Raw genomic sequence first — 20,607 nt, 5'->3', positions numbered from 1 at the left:
CAGCATATGGTATTGCAGGACAGGGCTGGAAAGGTTGGTCCAAAAAGATAGGGAAGGTGCTAAGGAGTTTAGGTTTCATCCCAGTCACTCAAAGATATAATAAAATATAGAGAGATAAATAAATGCAGGGAGGCATTTAAGTGAGAGGGTAAAGGAGCCTGGTTTAAGCCAGCAGGAGAGATGAAAACCTGTACTGTTTGGTTCAAGAGCCATTTCTATGATGGCATTTACCTGAAAATAATATATATATATATAAAAAAATTTTTTTAACATCTTTATTGGAATATAATTGCTTTACAATGGTATGTTAGTTTCTGCTTTATAACAAAGTGAATCAGCTATACATATGCATAATCCCCATATTTTTATAGTTAATAAAAAGGCAAGGATTATATCAGCCAATTCATCTAAAATCTTATGTAAGGCATTGCATTATTTAGACTACTGTGCTAAGAAAGACTGTTTTAGTGGAGGAGCTGGCTAAGAATCAAACCTAAGTCTCAATCATAGCTATCATTTTGAGATTTACATAGGACATTTCCTATGTTGTGAATTCCTATTCAGTACTTATTATATTGTAGATTGGATCTTTTATTGCAAACTGATTTTTCAGTATGGTGAAGTGGTATATGATTAAATGTAAATAAAAATAAAAGATAAAAATATAGATACTACATATGTACACACACACACACACACACACACCATATATATAATGTATATACACATCTGTGCTTGGTTTTGGTTAATGAGAACATTTTTGTTGTTCTTCTTCCAGGCCCCTCAGAAATAAGGCCCTGATTTCAAATGCTGGTTTCCATGTAAAATTCTAAAGCCTGGATATCAGCATGGAGATAGCTAATATCTGTATGTGCAATTTTACATAATTTTGTATTTGAGAGAAAAAAACTTAGATGTTTGTATTTGTTTATTTTGGTTTTTTGATAATGGTGTTTGGAAACTCTTGACCTAGCAATTCTTTCCAGAGATCTAGAAGAGTGTGCTAAATCCAAGCTGGTTTATGCCAATCTGTTGTTTTCTTCAGCTTATAAAATATATTGCTTATGCTGTGGCCTGGTATCTTACCTATGTTTCCTCCAGGGCACCAAATCAAAATACAGTACAGAGTCTCATAGAAAGTTTCATTGAATATAGCTTTTCTTATCTTGAACTGGAGAAAATGGTGACCCCAAAGGGACATGTATGCATAATGTTTGGTAACCTTATTGTCCTGGAAATTAATATCCTTCCTCCTTTCTATCTCTGTGCTCAGTTAAGTACCATTAAAGACAACAACTTAATCATTACTTTATGGAGAGAACTTTCCCTAACCTTCTTGAGTAGGTTAAAATCACCTTATTATATGCTTTCACAGCATCTTGTGTCAATGTCTCTTTTGTAGTATTTATGACAGATAAAGTTACATTTATTTGTGTGATCTTTTGTGTAATACCATCTCCTCCAAAGCTGTGAGTCTCTTCTTTGGTAATACATATATGAGGAAAGGTTATATAAACAGTCTTATCTTCGAGAAGCTTGTCACACGTAAAATAAAGTGGCTTGTTCACGTGTCATAGCTCACTGCTCAGAATTTTAAGGTGGGAAGTGGTGACTGAGAATAGAGCTAATTTCATGTATTGAAAGTTAATGAAATAGGTCCTTTCTTGGCATATTGAAATAACTGAATAATGCGTGGTGCTGAGATAAAAAAAAAAAATTGGGATGTGCTGTAGCTTCTCTTTCTGTTTGGAGTCATTGCTGTGAAATCTCTCATTCGCTTGACCTTCTTGGGCACTTAGTCAGCAGAGAGGTGTACTCACAGATTGTCATGTTCCCTAGACGAGAAGTTATCATTTTCCCACTAATACAATTATGTTGTACCAGTGAGCAGGCAGTATGCTGGCACAATGGAAAGAGTGTGGGTTTTGGAGTCAGTGTGACCTGAATTCAAGATCTGTCCAGGCCTTGTATTGATTAACTGAAAGGCCTGGGTTACCTTCCTAGGTCTCTTCAAATTTTAGTTTTTTCTTCTTTTTTTTTTTAATTTTTATTGGATATAGTTGCTTTACAATATTGTGTTAGTTTATACTGACAGCAAAGGGAATCAGCTATACATATACATATATCCCCTATTTTTTGGATTTCCTTCTCATTTAGGTCACCACAGAGCACTGAGTAGAGTTCCCTGTGCTATACAGTAGGTTCTCATTAGTTATCTATTTTATACATAGTATCAATAGTATATATGTCAATCCCAATCTCCCAATTCATCCCACCCCCCCACCTTCCCCCTTGGTATCCATATGTTTATTTTCTACATCGGTGTCTCTATTTCTGCTTTGTAAACAAGATCCTCTGTACCAATTTTTTTCAGATTCCACATATATGCGTTAATATATGATATGCACGAACCCGTGTCCCCTGCATCGGCAGGCAGACTCTCAACCACTGCGCCACCAGGGAAGCCCTATTTTTAGTTTTTTAAGGAATCTCCATACAGTTCTCCATAGTGGCTGTATCAATTTACATTCCCACCAGCAGTGCATGGGGGTTCCCTTTTCTCCACACCCTCTTCAGCATTTATTGTTTGTAGATTTTTTGGTATTGGCCATTCTGACCGGTTTGAGGTGATACCTCGTTGTAGTTTTGATTTGCATTTCTTTAATAATTAGTGATGTTCAGCATCTTTTCATGTGTTTGTTGGCCATCTGTATGTCTTCTTTGGAGAAATGTATTTTTTTATTTCAAAAATTGTAATTATAATACTTAATTCTCACTGATGATTAAAAGAGCCAATGTCTGTAAACCACTTAACACATCACTATTATTATTTTTAGGAAGATATTAATTTTCAGAAAAAATGATTCTAAATTAATTGAAAAATATACTAGAAATATTTCCATAGATATCTTGTCAGTCTTGGTAAACTGTGCCAAGTAATAGAATGATTAATTAATTTCCACTTGCATGGAATTGGATGTGGAGTTATATTTTAAAAGTAACAAACTCATATGTGGCATTCTTAGCCAAATACCAGCCAGGAAAATACTATTTCCTAAGAATGTTGATACTTAAGGAAATATACTCCCTTTTGTGGACACAAGAGTTTCATTGTAGGCCAAGTAATAATTGGAAAGCTTTTGATAGAAAACTGCAGGGAATAAGATCTTTGGAATATGTAAATGCAGTGCAGACAGGTCAGGCTGGGAGTTACCCTGGTAAATGTCCCAAGTCTCAGGATGGGAGGAATCTAAGTTTTCCCTAAAACTTGCTAACTAGGCTGAGATCCCCATCCTGCTGCTGCTCCCCAAGAGCAGAGAGCACACCATCTGATTTCCTTGTCCTCCCTGTAGGATCTCACACTTAGGTTCAGCAAGGACAAGATCAGGTGGAGGGTGGGGATGTGGAACCCCATGGAGAAGCAAGGGATTTTGGCTATTGTATCTGCTCAGTCCGTAGCACAGGAACCAGAGGTCTCCTCCCCAGGAAACCAGCTGAGGGCTGGCCACGTGGACCTGTGGGTGGAAGCCACATTGAGTAGCCACAGTGAGAGGGATGGAGATACTCAGCTCCCAGTTCTTTGTTAGAGAGCAGAGTTTTTTCCCATCTTAAGCACTTGGTCTACCACCTGTGCTCTCGGCACCCAGGTGTCTCCAAGAGCATCGACTCTCAGGCCTTTAGTTACATTGCTTGATGTGAGCAGAGCCTGAGTTTCTCCTGAAACATGGAATCTGCTCCCAATGTACTGATGGTGCTGGAATGATTTGGCTGAGGAGAGCAAATTTCATATATCTAGGGGTAGTGTGATAGTCCTTTCCTGGTCTGTGCATGGTATTCTAAACAGTGAACTAAGGCACCCTGCTAAGGTAAGAAAAGATCTGGGAAGCAGATGTATGATAGCTGCGCTGGTACATTCATATTCTTTGGAGTCACTGGGGTACATTTTCTTTGAAGAAAAATGAGCCACATATTCTCCTTACTGCTTAGTTCACGTACCAAATTCCCTGAGGCTTCTCCCATTTTAGCTTAGCTAACTCATAAAAGAAATAGAATGTAGCAAAAGTAAAATATTACCAGTTATTGCACTTTAGGCTTTAATGTTTTGTTTTGGTGCTTTCCTTATGTTGTTCTCATGTCTGTATTCCTGGCAAAACCACCGACAAATGAAAGAATATAACTTGCCTCATAGGGCTACATGTGTTCTCTGTAACCCTGTGTATTCATTCATTGTACTTTGTTAATTTATCAAGTTGACATTCCTGATGGTGATTAACATGATCTGAGTTATGTAAAATAAACTGAAGTAAATGAAACCCAGAACTAAAGGCTCCTGTACATCTCTGCCTGACTTGCCTACCCTTAGAAACCTCACTTAATCTTCAAGGTCCAGATCAAATGCTACCAACATCAGAAAGTCTTTTCCATAAGCAGATCTTTTTTCCTCCCTGCTGTGATCTCCTGGCTCATCTTTTCTGCATCATTAACATTTGGCAGTTATTTCCCATTCTACATTGTGGGTTACTTGGTTGTGTGTTTACATAAAAAAAAATGTAATCTCCTAACACTAGGGCCTTTTTATTTTTTAAACTAGTCTTTGTGTTTTCCACCCTACCCAGCACAAAGAGAAATCCAAGAAGTATTTTTTATGTGATGGTATTTCTATTTATCTTGTTGATTGATCAAAAATGGATTCCACGCCTATTTGCCAGGGATATGATGTGAAAAAGGCAGATGTGGTCTCTGCCTTTGATTAGAAATAATAACTTTGGGGAAATGAGCTGCTGACTGGAGTGGTGAGCAGCCTTGCTGAGCGTCAGAAGAGTGACCTAATACAGCTAATCTGCAAGGACTGGAAAGTGAATTACAACAGGAGAAAATCAGACTTCTATGCAGTGGATGCTTGATGCATTTTTATAAGCCTAAGCCGTGTGGCTGACAGGGTCTTGGTGCTTCGGCCAGATGTCAGGCCTGAGTCTCTGAGGTGGGAGAGCCGGGTTTAGGACATTGGCCCACCAGAGACCTCCCAGCCCCATGCAATATCAAATGGCGAAAGCTCACCCAGAGAGCTCCATCTCAATGCTAAGACCCAGCTCCACTCAACGACCAGCAAGCTACAGTGCTGGACACCCTATGCCAAAGAACTAGCAAGACAGGAACACAACCCCATCCATTAGCAGAGAGGCTGCCTAAAATCATATTAAGTTCACAGACACCCCAAAACACACCGCCAGACGCAGTCCTGCCCACCAGAAAGACAAGATCCAGCCTCATCCACCAGAAGACAGGCACTCGTCCTCTCACCAGGAAGCCTACAAAACCCACTGAATCAACCTACCCACTGGGGGCAGACACCAAACCTGCAGCCTGTGAAAAGGAGACCCCAAACACAGTAGGCAAGCAAAATGAGAAAACAGAGAAATATACAGCAGATGAAGCAGCAAGGTAAAAATGCACCAGACCAAACAAATGAAGCGAAAATAGGCAGTCTGCCTGAAAAAGAATTCAGAGTAACAATAGTAAAGAGGATCCAAAATCTTGGAAATAGAATGGAGAAAATACAAGAAACGTTAAACAAGGACCTAGAAGAACTAAAGAGCAAACAAACAATGATGACAAATACAATAAATGAAATTTAAAATTCTCTAGAAGGAGTCAATAGCAGAATAACTGAGGCAGAAGAAACGAAAGGATAAGTGACCTGGAAGATAAAAGAGTGGAAATAACTACCACAGAGCAGAATAAAAACAAAAAATGAAAAGAATTGAGGACAGTCTCAGAGACCTTTGGGACAACATTAAACGCACCAACATTCAAATTATAGGGGTCCCAGAAGAAAAATAGAAAAACAAAGGGACTGAGAAAATATTTGAAGAGATTATAGTTGAAAACTTCCCTAATATGGGAAAGGAAATAGTCAATCAAATCCAGGAAGTGCAGAGAGTCCCATACAGGATAAATCCAGGGAGAAACATGCAAAGACATGTATTAATCAAACTGTCAAAAATTAAATACAAAGAAAAAATATTAAAAGCAGCAAAGGAAAAGCAGCAAATAACATACAAGGGAACCCCCATAAGGTTAACAGCTGATCTTTCAGCAGAAACTTTGCAAGCCTAAAGGGAGTGGCAGGACATATTTAAAGTGATGAAAGGCAAAAACCTACAACCAAGATTACCCAGCACGGACCTCATTCAGATTCGACGGAGAAATGAAAACCTTTACAGACAAGCAAAAGCTAAGAGAATTCAGCATCACCAAACCAGCTTTATAACAAATGCAAAAGGAACTTCTCTAGGCAGGAAACACAAGAGAAAGAAAAGACGTACAATAACAAACCCAAAACAATTAAGAAAATGGTAATAGGAACATACATATCTATAACTACCTTAAATGTAAATGGATTAAATGCTCCAACCAAAAGACATAGACTGGCTGAATGGATACAAAAACAAGACGCATATATATGCTGTCTACAAGATATCCACTTCAGACCTAGGGACACATACAGACTGAAAGTGAGGGGATGGAAAAAGATATTCCATGCAAATGGAAATCAAAAGAGAGCTGGAGTAGCAGTTCTCATATCAGACAAAATAGACTTTAAAATAAAGACTATTAAAAGAGACAAAGAAGGACACTACATAATGATCAAGGGATCAATCCAAGAAGAAGATATAACAATTGTAAATATTTATGCACCCAACATAGGAGCACCTCAATACATAAGGCAAATGCTAACAGCCATGAAAAGGGAAATTGACAGTAACTCAGTAATAGTAGGGGACTTTAACATCCCACTTTCACCACTGGACAGGTCATCCAAAATGAAAATAAATAAGGAAACACAAGGTTTAAATGACACATTAAACAAGATGAACTTAATTGATATCTATAGGACATTCCATCCAAAAACAACAGAATACACTTTCTTCTCAAGTGCTCATGGAACATTCTCCAGGATAGATCATATCTGGGGCACAAATCAAGACTTAGTATATTTAAGAAAATTGAAATCGTATCCAGTATCTTTTCTGTCCACAGTACTATAAGACTAGATATCAATTACAGGAAAAAAATCTGTAAAGAATAGAAACACATGGAGGCTTAAAGACGTACAATAACAAACCCAAAACAATTAAGAAAATGGTAATAGGAACATACATATCTATAACTACCTTAAATGTAAATGGATTAAATGCTCCAACCAAAAGACATAGACTGGCTGAATGGATACAAAAACAAGACGCATATATATGCTGTCTACAAGATATCCACTTCAGACCTAGGGACACATACAGACTGAAAGTGAAGGGATGGAAAAAGATATTGCATGCAAATGGAAATCAAAAGAGAGCTGGAGTAGCAGTTCTCATATCAGACAAAATAGACTTTAAAATAAAGACTATTAAAAGAGACAAAGAAGGACACTACATAATGATCAAGGGATCAATCCAAGAAGAAGATATAACAATTGTAAATATTTATGCACCCAACATAGGAGCACCTCAATACATAAGGCAAATGCTAACAGCCATGAAAAGGGAAATTGACAGTAACTCAGTAATAGTAGGGGACTTTAACATCCCACTTTCACCACTGGACAGGTCATCCAAAATGAAAATAAATAAGGAAACACAAGGTTTAAATGACACATTAAACAAGATGAACTTAATTGATATCTATAGGACATTCCATCCAAAAACAACAGAATACACTTTCTTCTCAAGTGCTCATGGAACATTCTCCAGGATAGATCATATCTGGGGCACAAATCAAGACTTAGTATATTTAAGAAAATTGAAATCGTATCCAGTATCTTTTCTGTCCACAGTACTATAAGACTAGATATCAATTACAGGAAAAAAATCTGTAAAGAATAGAAACACATGGAGGCTAAACAATACACTACTAAAGAACAAAGAGGTCACTGAAGAAATCAAAGGGGAAATGAAAAAATACCTGGAAACAAATGACAATGAAAACACAATGACCCAAAACCTATGGGATGCAGCAAAAACAGTTCTAAGAGGGAAGTTCATAGCAATACAATCCTACATCAAGAAACAAGAAAAATCTCAAATAAGTCACCTAACCTTAAACCTAAAGCAATTAAAGAAAGAAGAATAAAAAACCCTAAGTTAGCAGAAAGAAAGAAATCATAAATATCAGATCAGAAATAAATGAAAAAGAAATGAAGGAAACGATAGCAAAGATCAATAAAACTAAAAGCTGGTTCTTTGAGAAGATAAACAAAATTGATAAACCATTAGCCAGACTCATCAAGAAAATAAATGAGAAGACTCAAATCAATAGAATTAGGAATGGAAAAGAAAAAGTACCAAGTGACACTGCAGAAATACAAAGGATCATGAGAGATTACTACAAGCAACTATATGCTGATAAAAGGGACAATCTGGAAGAAATGGACAAATTCTTAGACAAGCACAACCTTCCGAGGCTGAACCAGGAAGAAATAGAAAATATAAACAGACCAATCACAAGCACTAAAATTGAAACTGTGATTTAAAATCTCCCAACAAACAAAAGCCCTGGACCAGATGGCCTCACAGGAAAATTCTATCAAACATTTAGAGAAGATCTAACACCTATCCTTCTCAAACTCTTTCAAAATATAGTAGAGGGAGGAACACTCCCAAATTCATTCTACGTGGCCACCATCACCCTGATACCAAAACCAAACAAAGATGTCAGAAAGAAAGAATACTAGAGCCCAGTGTCACTGATGAACATAGATGCAAAACTCCTCAACAGAATACTAGGAAACAGATTCCCACAGCACATTAAAAGCACATACACCATGATTAAGTGAGGTTTATCCCAGGAATGCAAGGATTCTTCAATATACGCAAATCAATCAATGTGATAAACCATATTAACAAATTGAAGGAGTCCTCTTCAATAAGTGGTGCTGGGAAAACTGGACAGCTACATGTAAAAGAATGAAATTAGAACACTCCCTAACACCATACACAAAAATAAACTCAAAATGGATTAAAGACCTAAATGTAAGGCCAGACACTATAAAACTCTTAGAGGAAAACTTAGGAAGAACACTCTATGACATAAATCACAGCAAGATCCTTTTTGACCCACCTCCTAGAGTGATGCAAATACAAACAAAAATAAACAAACGGGACCTAATGAAACTTAAAAGTTTGCACAGCAAAGGAAAGCACAAACAAGACGAAAAGACAACCCTCAGAATGGGAGAAAATATTTGCAAACAGAGCAACTGACAAAGGATTAATCTCCAAAATATACAAGCAGCTTATGCCGCTCAATATCAGAAAAACAAACAATCCAATCCAAAAATGGGCAGAAGGCCTAAATAGACATTTCTCCAAAGAAGATATGCAGATTGCTAACAATCACATGAAAGGATGCTCAACATCACTAATCATTAGAGAACTGCAAATCAAAACTACAATGAGGTATCACCTCACACCAGTCAGAATGGCCATCATCAAAAAATCTACAAACAATAAATGCTGGAGAGGGTGTGGAGAAAAGGGAACCCTCCTGCACTGTTGGTTGGAATGTAAATTGATACAGCCACTATGGAGAACAGTATGGAGGTTCCTTAAAAAACTGAAAATAGAACTACCATACAACCCAGCATTCCCACTGGTGGGCATATACCCCGAGAAAACCAAAATTCAAAAAGAGTCATGTACCACAATGTTCATTGCAGCTCTATTTACAATAGCCAGCACATGGAAGCAACCTAAGTGTCCATCGACAGATGAATGGATAAAGAAGATGTGGCACATATATACAATGGAATATTACTCAGCCATAAAAAGAAACAGAATTGATTTATTTGTAGTGAGGTGGTTGGACCTAGAGTCTGTCATACAGAGTGAATTAAGTCAGAAAGAGGAAAACAAATACTGCCACACATATATATGGCATCTAAAAAAAAAAGTTTCTGAAGAACCTAGGGGCAGGACAGGAGTAAAGGCGCAGACGTAGAGAATGGACTTGAGCACTCGGGGAGGGGGAAGGGTAAGCTGGGACGAAGTGAGAGAGTGGCATGGACATATATACACTACCAAATGTAAAATAGCTAGTAGGAAGCAGCTGCATAACACAGAGAGATTAGCTCGGTGCTTTGTGACCACCTAGAGGGGTGAGATAGAGAGGGTGGGAGGGAGACGCAAGAGGGAGGCGATATGGGGATATATGTATATGTATAGCTGATTCACTTTGTTATACAGTAGAAACCTACATACCACTGTAAAGCAATTATACCTCAATAAAGATGTTATAGAAAAAAAAAAAAGAACCAGACCATGCTGGCACCCTAATCTTGGCCTTCCCGCCTCTAGAACTATGAAAGTTTTTCTGTTTTCTTTTAAAATAATTTAAAAAAGGGAAGAATAACTTCTTCCTTCTATGGCCTCTATGGCTGCATGTTGAGAAGTAGAGTGGGAGAAGGTTAAGAAGAGGCTGGAAAGGAAAGGAAAACGGGGTAGTTCAAAGAAACATGATTAGTTTGTTGGAAAGTGCATATATCATCCCAGTTCTCATTTTCACAGTAAAGTTTTTTTTTAAACATCTTTATTGAAGTATAATTGCATTAGAATGGTGTGTTAGTTTCTGCTTTATAACAAAGTGAATCAGCTATGCATATACATATATCCCCATATCTCCTCCCTCTTGCGTTTTTAGGTAAAGTTATCTTTTTTTTTTTTTTTTTTCGGTACGCGGCCCTCTCACTGCTGTGGCCTCTCCCGTTGAGGAGCACAGGCTCCGGACGCGCAGGCTCAGCGGCCATGTCTCACGGGCCCAGCCGCTCCGCGGCATGTGGGATCTTCCCAGACCGGGGCATGAACCCGCGTTCCCTGCATCGGCAGGCGGACTCTCAACCACTGCGCCACCAGGGAAGCCCAGGTTCTCATTTTTAAGTAGAGTTTTACTCCATTGACTCGAGTAATTCCCCTGTCTGTGTTCAAATTCCCACTCTGCTTTCTCTCTGGGTGACCTTGCAATTGTTATTTAATCTCACAGAGGCTCAATTTCTACCATTAAGTGAGCCTAGCACATCAGATTAGATGATGTTGGATGCCTGGCTCCTAATATGTGCTTAATTACTGTGGGTAGTTATTAATTTTATTATTATTATCATTATTATTAGCTGCTGTTATCTTAATAGCATTAAGGAGGGCATGTCCTTATGGACATAGATTCTAAGGATTCTGAGTGGGGCATGTCCAGGACTGCCTGGAATAGGGCAGAGGCAGCCCAGGCTGGGGATTTGCTCAGAGGCTTCCTTTCCCAGGTGGCTGGCTTAGGCTCCCTGAACAGCTCTGAAAGGTGTGCTGGAACCTTCCATCTCTGGACTTCGTCAGACAGGCATGGATGGACTTCCCAGTACTCACCTTCTGCTGGCAGTCCTCCTTTTGCCCACAATTAGCCTTACTAGATGGGAGAGTACGTGAAGGAGAGAGAAATTTCCTCTCCTCTTTGGCCTCCTGGTTCTGAGTTTACTTAGATCTGAAGGGAAAAATCCTGTTCAGTATTTTGTGAGTTAAACTTTCCTGGCTAGAACTTTGTTTTCTCAAATACTAACAAAATGGATTTTCTTTCTCCCCTACCCTCTCTTGTTAATAGGGTGCTGAGAAAATTTTGTCAATGAATGAATCAGGAGAACTGCAAGACCTCTTAACCAAAATTGAGGTAATTGTGCTTTTAGCAACTTATTTTTAGTAATCAAAACATTCAACACACTCTGATTGTAATTGAGTTTTCCTAATTGAATTTTTCTCTGTGTTCTTACAAATATGTAACAGGATACATGTGGCAGTTTTAATTTGCTACCACCTACAGTGAGGTTTCCTCCAGCTAGAGTGACTTTAGTGTTAGTGTCTAACAACCTCGTGGTATTAGGTGAAAATTCCAGTCGGCTTTATTAGAGCCTAATTCTCTGTTATAGAGATGTTGATGAGGTGTTTCATGTCAGGCCATTATCTTGAAGCACATATAAAATTTTTTATTTAAATTATTTTATTTTTCCTACAGACCAGCTCATCATTTCTAAAGATTAGAGAAAAAATTATTTCTCCAAAAGTGCACCTTTTAATTTTGTTCCTATATTTATAATGACAACATCTGAGAAATACTTATTCAAATATATGATGTATCAAATGAATATGCAACCAGGAAGCCCTTAATACCTCTCTGCTCCGGTATTTTATCAGCCTACTTCTCTCTGTATGTAGGATAAAATATATATATATATATAAAATAGTCTAAACTGGGACACCTTGAGAGTGAAAAGGGTGCATTAATAATTATTCTGCGGCAGTGAACCTGAACCCAGACTTTCCCAGGGGAACTATGCAATATGGTTACACGGTATCTATTGTGCCGCGCCAGCTCTTTTTGGTCCAGTCTCCTTTGCTGACCTCGTTTCTGATTCTCTACCATTCCTTCCACTTCATGGTTTTTTACCACCATTCTTTTGTGCAAGCCTGCTATTGTTCCATTTCCTCATTCCCTTTCACCATCTTCAAGGCCCATCTGCAGTATCACCTCTTCCCCACATCATTCCTGATCTCTCACACCTTTGCATTCCTGTATCCCTCTTTTTCTTAGGTGCTTATCAAAGTCTTTTAACTTTTGTATTACTTGTCTTTGGGCATTTAATTCATGTCCCAAATGAACTATATACTACTTGGTGTTAGGAATCATGTTTTATTCATATAGTAATTTTACCGAGAAAGACAAACACAATGACGGTGTGTACTTGATATTCTAAAATTCCTCTCAGCTCTAAAATCTGTATGGGTGGGTTCATTTCTTTCCTTTTGTCCCTGTACTCTACTCCAACTCCATGAAACCATCAATTTGGGTTTATATGTATGTTTTATTTAAGTGATTTAACTTGGTTAATATGTGTTATTATTTTCTCTGCACATTTTTACTCTTAAAAATGATGTCATGTAATGTACCTAATTGTGTTTCAAATTATTTTCTTAGGCACTATGCTTTTAAGAACCATCTGTATTGCTATGCGAACCTTTAATCCATTTCTTCTAACTGCTGTGTACTTTCCCACAACAGCACTGTTGAATAGAACTTCCTTTGGAAGTTTTATATCTGGAACTGTTTTATATCTGTACTATCCAAAACAGTAGTCACTGGCTGCATGTGGCTATTGAGCGCTTAGAAGGTAGCTAGTGTGACTGAAGAACCGAATTTTTAATTTTATTTAACTTTACTTGATTTAAGTTTAAATTCAAGTCAAGTAAAATTAAATACAAATTTTAAAATAATTAACCATATCTGACTGATGGCTCCTATTTTGGACAATGCAGCTGCATGGAGCCCACCCAGTATTTTTTATCTACTCATTTTTTCCACTGATGTCCTCTAACTTCTCCCTCAAACAAACAGTGCTGCAAGGAGCAACCTTGACCATGTTTGCTTGTGGATTTCTCTGAGAGTAGGAATCGCTGGGTAATAGCTTATGCATATCCCCAGTTTTTCAGGTAGTGCCAGATGGCTCTCCATGATGCTTGCAGCATCCAACACTCCCTCCTGTGGAGAAAGAGGTTTCGTATGTTCCCACATTCCTGGCAATGTTTTACATTGTTCTCCAATTTTCTGTTCTCTAATTTTTGCCAGGGTCGTAGGTATAGAGAGATATTGCCTTATTTTAATTAATGTTTTTCTGATAACCATTGAGTTTGGGCATTTCCTTGTATGCTTGTTAAATTTTTAAGTTTCTTCTTCTGTAAGTTGTGTATTCTTATCCTTGCCCATGAAAAGTGTTGGAATATATGGCCACAGGCCTAGCCACTCCGTGGCATGTGGGATCCTCCCGGACCGGGGCACGAACCCGTGTCCCCTGCGTCGGCAGGCAGACTCTCAACCACTGCGCCACCAGGGAAGCCCCCGTGCCAATTTTTTATTACAGTAAATCCCCATATGTACCTGGGTCTTTGTCTGAGCTTTCTAATCCGTTCCATTGCTCTATTTGTTCCTATTGTATCAATATCCTACTGTTGTTATTTCTGTGATTTAAAAGCATCTTTTAGAGTCTTATAAAGTGAATGTCCCTCATTACTCTTCTTTTTAAAGGTTGACGATTGACTTAGCTATTCATGGACTTTATTCTTTTAAGTCTATAATTTCTTAATTCTGCAACTTGATTAACACCACCATGCTATATATTAACATAACCTCTCTCTTTCTCTCAGTTCAAAGAATTTTGAAAGAGGATTTTATGCTCTTCATTAAGTCTGTCTCAATTCTACAGATGACATAAATAAGCCAGAAACATTTAAAACTATTCTTAATGTTGAAATATGTACAATAGTACGGTACTGGCTTCTACCGTTCATAGGATTTATAAGGTGTTATATAACTCTGTTGGGCTGCTTTGTCCATATAACAAAACTGGCAGAGAATTTGCAGCCATCCAGAAAGTCCTGAACTCTGCCTGTGAGGGGCCTGGGGTTTAAGGCAAACTCACCCAGGCAGAGAGACTGGCCTTGGAGAAGCAGTTGGAAGAACCAGAAAAAGTGGATAAAGGACAAGATTCAGATCCAAACCCATTCCATTCTTCTGGTTGGCTTTTGGCAATGAAACAGGAGTTTAATATTCCTGAGGTAGGAAACATTGGAGTCCTTACTAAGTAGCAATATTCTTGGTATTATACGTATTAAATTATTGAAACCTTACAATAACTCTGCAAGGTGGGTTCTATTATTATCCTTGTTTTACAGACAAGAGAATGGAGGCACAGAGGATTAAATCACTTGCTCCAGACCTTACAAATAGTGTTTGATTCATGATTTTCATGAGCCTGACTCCATAATCTTAACCATGAATCTATGCGGCCATCACTCTCAAATTAAGTGTCATATAGGTATCTGGGAAATCTGATCAAATGTGGCAGGACCCAAGGCCCAGATGAGAAGTTTACTGGGAGGTAGGCAGAGTACTAGGTCCAGGAAACAGACTGAATTTTAACACTTGGATCTTATGCTAGTGTGGCATTGTGGAAGAGGGGGAAATTGGCAATAACTTCGGAGAGAAACCAGACAGCTCCTACTAAGTTCTAACTTGCTGTTACTTGGGTGCTGCATAATTCATCACCCTGGTCTTTGTAATTCAGGCCCCAGTTTTCAGCAGTTACCCCAGCAATGAAGAGGAAAGAGGCTTAGCATCTGCAGCTGGGTCATCAGAAACGGTGTCAGCAAATCAAATTTCAAGTCCTCTGGCCCAAGAATTCTAGCATACTTCCCATCTAAGTGAAAATTGCTTGGGGAACCTGAGGGGGCCTGATTCGCTGATGAAGACTTGTCAGTGGCCTCAAACATGAGGAGCTGGCTAAAGACAGCAGAAGCAAGTGAAATATGTCAATAGCTGGTATGAGACTTGGATTTAATAAGGCTACCTGTACCAGTGCGTGTTCTGCTCCTTGGACAGTTTGCGGGGGATCTTCCCAGTAACATATGAGCTCCACGTGGACACAGATTCTTGTCTATTTTGTTCTGTTCTTTACCTCTAGCACCTGGAACAGGAATTGGAAAATAATGGGCACCCAATAATTATTTGTTGAGTGAATAGATGAATGAATCCTCTTTCATCCAAGGTTTTTTTTTTTGTCTGTTTTGTTTTTTTGTTTGTTTTTGAGAAGGCAAAGCAGTTAATCAATGAAAAAGAAGAGAAAAAGAATTATTTTATGTAAAAAGATGAATAAAAACACCATTTGGGGGGTAAAATTTATTTATATATTTATGTATTTACTCATATTAATAAACAGGCTAAAGATCAAAAGCAAAGAGATGTCTAAGGATTTCCCCCAAACAATAACCGAGATGGATAGCTGGTCCTGATGTTGCCCACACAGAGGAAGTCAGGGCATCCCTGAGATGATTAGCAATCACCTTGTTATGGCAGGTACTGGATTAAATATCTCAGATGGTAGAGAAGCTCTAAGTAAGCTGCTGCCTTGCTGTTTTTTTAAAAGATATGAGCAAACCTTTTGTTGTCATTGCTGGTGAGATTGCCAACATAGTGTCCACTTTTGTACATTTTTCCTTGTAAAGCCTGATTTGTTATTTATGAAGAACAGAGGTAAGATTCCCAGCTATACACTGAGGATGCTGGAAATGGCACAGGCTGTCTGTACAAGGCATTCGAGCTATCAAAGACTGGCCTGACCCTCCCTGGAGAAGCCATTCTGGGTGATGTTGCTTCTCCGTGGGGTGGGTGGCCGCAGCATGTTCAGAGACTACAGCAGCAGAGTACCACCTACTCACCTGGGAAATCAGGCCAAGTGCTCTGGCTGCCTCTCTCTGGAATTGGAACATCTTTTTAAGTAGGGTTGTGGCAGTACATCCCATTGGGTCAAGAATCAGACTCATACATCTGGCTTATGCATTCGGGAATATAAGCAACAAATTTCCTCCGTGTCAGCATTTTGTTCAGGGGCTTCTTTCCCAGCTCTGCAAATTGAGAATGCTAGGAACTCTAATTATCAGGAACGATTCTGTTTATTAAGAGCTAGGTCAGACAGAGAGTCGTTTATTAGGCACTTAACAAGAATTTGCTGAATTAAATTATTGAATATAGTTTAAAACAAAATACATAGAAAAAGGTGAGTCATCCAGAGATGATTATATGCCAAGTGTTCATTCTTTGATAATCTGTTACATGGAGTGAGTCTGCTTCATAGACAAGCTGGATGATGGGGTTTATGGTCATGGAGACTCAGATAAATTGCATCCTCTTTGGTAAAATACTTAAGAGATTTTCTAGCTCTCCTAAAATAAGGTTAGATGATCTGAGTTCAGAAATAAGAAGTGCATTCATTTCTTGATCTTGAAGAAAACACTGAAGACCCTTGATCTTAGCATCCTGTTCCTATGTTATATAACAGCAAAAACTCTTTATATTTATGAAATTTGAGTTTGTGCTACAAAGGAAACCCATTTGACAGTCATTCATGAACTCCCCCCTTGTCCCCTTGGTCCTTTGTTAGAGACTAGGGAATGCTTGGGGGCTTCAGTTCAGATGACTGCAGTATGGAGTGGACGTATTCGAAAACCACAAATAAATTTCCTAAAATAAAATTAATATATGAATACAAAAAGCTACATCATCATTTTTAAATGGAATCACAAATAGACCAAGGCCATCCTCAAATAATGTCATCAGAATCTCTGCAACACTATGATGAGATCTGCCTTTTACTCAAAGGGTTGTTGAGAAGATTTAATGAGTGAATCATGTAAAGTGAATAGAACATTGCCTGGTACGTAGTAACCACTCAATAAGATTAGTCATTATTAATCATTATTTCACTAATAAATCCTTATTTGTAGCTGAGAGCTACTACTAAGAGAACAGGGAGGTCTCTGGTTCACTGCTATATCCCCTACACCTTGCACAGTTCCCGGCAATGTGGACTAATTTGTGGAATGAGACCACTGAGTTTTATTTTTTAATTCCCTTGCCAAGAATATATGAACAGAAAGAGGTAAAAGGGAGGATGATTTTGCACTCCTTTTTTCTTGAATTCCATCCCCAAGGGACATGCCTCTACCCAAACCACTATTCAGAAAAGGGGCACTCTGTAGATTTAGTTCTCTTACTGGGTGCTATTCTCAGCCAAGTCTGCCTGGTTTCAAGCTTTGCTGGGCTCCAGGACACTGAAGAGCTACCCTAGATTTCTTAATTGCTTGAAGGTCAGAGTGTCTCTTGTTAACCTCTTCATTGAAAGTGGAAGTCTGTTTTGTTACTACCAATAATGACTATTGTTAACTTCAGTTATTCCTGCTTCCTCCAAGCTGGAACACTGTTCAAATTTGGGGAATTTTTTAGCTCTTTTTCCATCTTGCACTGAGGGCAAAGCTGTCTACTGAGGTATTGGACTTAGGACACAGGAACATGTAGTAGAAGCCAGCTCTTTCTCATTGTTGGAACTCTTTTAAGTTGGAACCAGAGTTCCAATATAACAGAAGCGCTCTTTGAACGAGATGGCTAGGAATGACTGAATTATTTACTATTATTAGAAGAACAAGTGGAATAGCTTATACTGGGTGATGTAACAGGAATAAGATTTCTGGAGGCTAGTGGAACACTGGGGGAGCCTTAGTGGGTCCCCTCAAGACCCACTCCCACCCCCACCCCACTTCTGCTTCATTTGCAGCATTTATCCTTTTAACTGTTTTATGTTTTGGGAATCCCATGTACTATATTATTTGGGAAAAAATGGATGTAAGTAAAGGTTGAAAACTACTCTTAAAGAGGAAAGGGCATGCATATAGTTCTTGAAGAGAGTTCTCTAATTTCTAATTTTCAAATTCCACTGTGAGCTGAACATTTTTTTTAACTCATTAAGAGACTTTGTTTCATCATTTGTGAAATGAGATAGTCTCTATTACGTCAGGTTCGTGTGAGAATTGGGTATAGACACTACATCCTATGTAAGCTATCCCTTTTCTCTCCCAAGTTTATGGCTGAAACAGTTAATTTTTCCTGAGTGGAAGTGGCCTCAGAATCTTTCCAATACTGTGCTCCAAGACATCAGAATTTTCACGTGAACTGAAACACATTTACTCTCCCTTTCTTACAGTGGTAACACTTTAGACCAGAAGACTAAGTATAGAAGTGTTTAAATAAAATGACTCTATGAATGGTAGAAAATGGTTGTGTCATGTGACCACAAGCAATTTAACTTGAGGCAGCAGCTAATAAAAATCTCTTCAAATAAGGATTTATTAGTGAAATAATAACTAATCATGTCTTGTTAAGTAGCTACAATGTGCCAGGCAATATTCTATTCACTTTACATGAATTAACTCATTAAATTGTTGAGACAATTTAATGAGTGAATTAAAGTAGAAGACATATCTTTAAAGTAAAAGACATATCTTTAAAGTAAAAGACATATCTCATCATGGCATTGCACAGATTCTGACATTGTTTTATTTTATTTATTTATTTATTTCTTCTTATTATTCTATTACTTCCTGTTCTTGATCAGTTGAATCAACTGATTTTACCATCTTACAAATATAAAATTAACAGATGTTCTAGAATACAAAGAAATAACCATCGTAACTGAAGTGACCATCTGTAATGGTTAATGACTCTTCCATGGACTTTTCCCATTTGGAAAGCTTGAAGGCAAAGAAAGATATACTAGATCCAGTTTGTTTAAAGTATGGACTACAGCACTGAGTAATCTAATGAAAAGTTCTGTCTCTAAATTTCAAATTGACAGCCAAATTTAAACTGAGTTTGAGACAACAGAGCTTGACAATTTCTGGTATGTTCACTGTGCTGGTAAACACATGGCTGGAGATTCCTGGGGAGAAACTCTGTGACCACCAGTTTGCAAGTGATGATGTTATTTTAGAATGACCTTGGTCTATTTGTGATTCTCTCTAAAAAGAACAATACGGCTTTTAGTATTTATATATTAACTTCATTTTAGAAAATTTATTTTTTCTGAATTGTGGAGAAACTTTAAGAAAGAGCAGACTCATTATATATTTAACATTTGATATTTTGACCCTTTGAAAGTAATTTTTGTAAATCATGTTCCAGGCCCATGATATAAGATAATGTTACCAAACCAAACTTGGGTCCAGTCACCCATGCAGTAAAGCCAATCTACTGATACTGGGGTGTGGTAAAGGAAAGTACAACGTTTATCGTAAGGTGCCCAACATGGGGCCAAGCGAGGAGTATGGGCAGCTCATGCTCAAAAGATCCAAACTCCCCAGTGGCCTTCAGGGAAGGGTTTTGAAAGACAAAGTGAGGAAGAGGGTCACAGAGTGCCTGATCAGCTCGTGAACATCCTCCTGATTGGTTGGTGGTGAGGTAACAGGGTGGTATTTTGGGAGTTAACATCATCAACCTTCTGGTTCCAACCTGTCTGGAGTCTACATACTGGAGGTCAGCATGCAGTTAACTTCTTCCACCTCGTTGGCAGTGGGGGGGTCTTAGTATCTGCAAAACAACTCCAGGATATGGCTCAGGATATTATCTTTAGCCCTTGAGGAGGAACTAAAGGTCCTTGACTTTGTTTTATGGCTAGACTATTATTATTTTGTCTTGCCTAACTGTTTTCATTTGTTTCCACATTTTCTCTCTTCTCTGATTAAATTTGCTCTTTGGAACTCAGGGAAGGCCTAGGAGGCTAAAGCTTTTCTCTAAACAAGAGCCAGGGGATGGGGTGGGGAGTTGTCTGTCCCCAGGATGGTTCTGCAGGGTCCTGCTCAGTTTCAGTAATTTTTAATTGTGTTGCACTGCGTTATCATTTTGGGTTCTCTGTGTTTAGAGCCTGGTGTTTGGAGTGAGTGACATAGCTGGTGAATGAACCTAGGAAGCTTCCTAGTGCTCACATGTATTCTAGCTTTGTTGTTCTTTGCTTGCCATTGCAAATATATTTTATGGGAAAACCATAGGCTATTCAAGAATTTGAAAATATTGAAACATGTTTATACTGGTTGTTAAGATATTAAAATAATTTATACTGGTTGGTAAATAGCTGCTACCCCAAGACTCCCAAGCAGCTCTCCTCTTCCCTGTCAGCAACTCCCCTGTGAGGATTGCCAGGTA

The 20,607-nt window shown here is 38.4% G+C and overlaps 1 protein-coding gene across 1 annotated transcript in view; it reads left to right on the top strand.

Annotated features, from left to right (window-relative positions):
- GRXCR1 (glutaredoxin and cysteine rich domain containing 1) overlaps window positions 1-20,607 on the top strand; it is a 313,061-nt gene that overhangs the window by 289,272 nt on the left and 3,182 nt on the right. The window contains exon 3 of the mRNA XM_024731758.1: window positions 11,635-11,700. Within this exon, the coding sequence (XP_024587526.1) occupies window positions 11,635-11,700 (66 nt within the window). The remainder of the gene's footprint in view (window positions 1-11,634; window positions 11,701-20,607) is intronic.

Source organism: Neophocaena asiaeorientalis, unplaced genomic scaffold, assembly GCF_003031525.2.
Source record: "Neophocaena asiaeorientalis asiaeorientalis breed wild unplaced genomic scaffold, Neophocaena_asiaeorientalis_V1.1 scaffold39, whole genome shotgun sequence".
In the NCBI taxonomy this organism is placed as follows: domain Eukaryota; kingdom Metazoa; phylum Chordata; class Mammalia; order Artiodactyla; family Phocoenidae; genus Neophocaena; species Neophocaena asiaeorientalis.
This window is presented reverse-complemented; position numbering and strand designations above follow the sequence as displayed.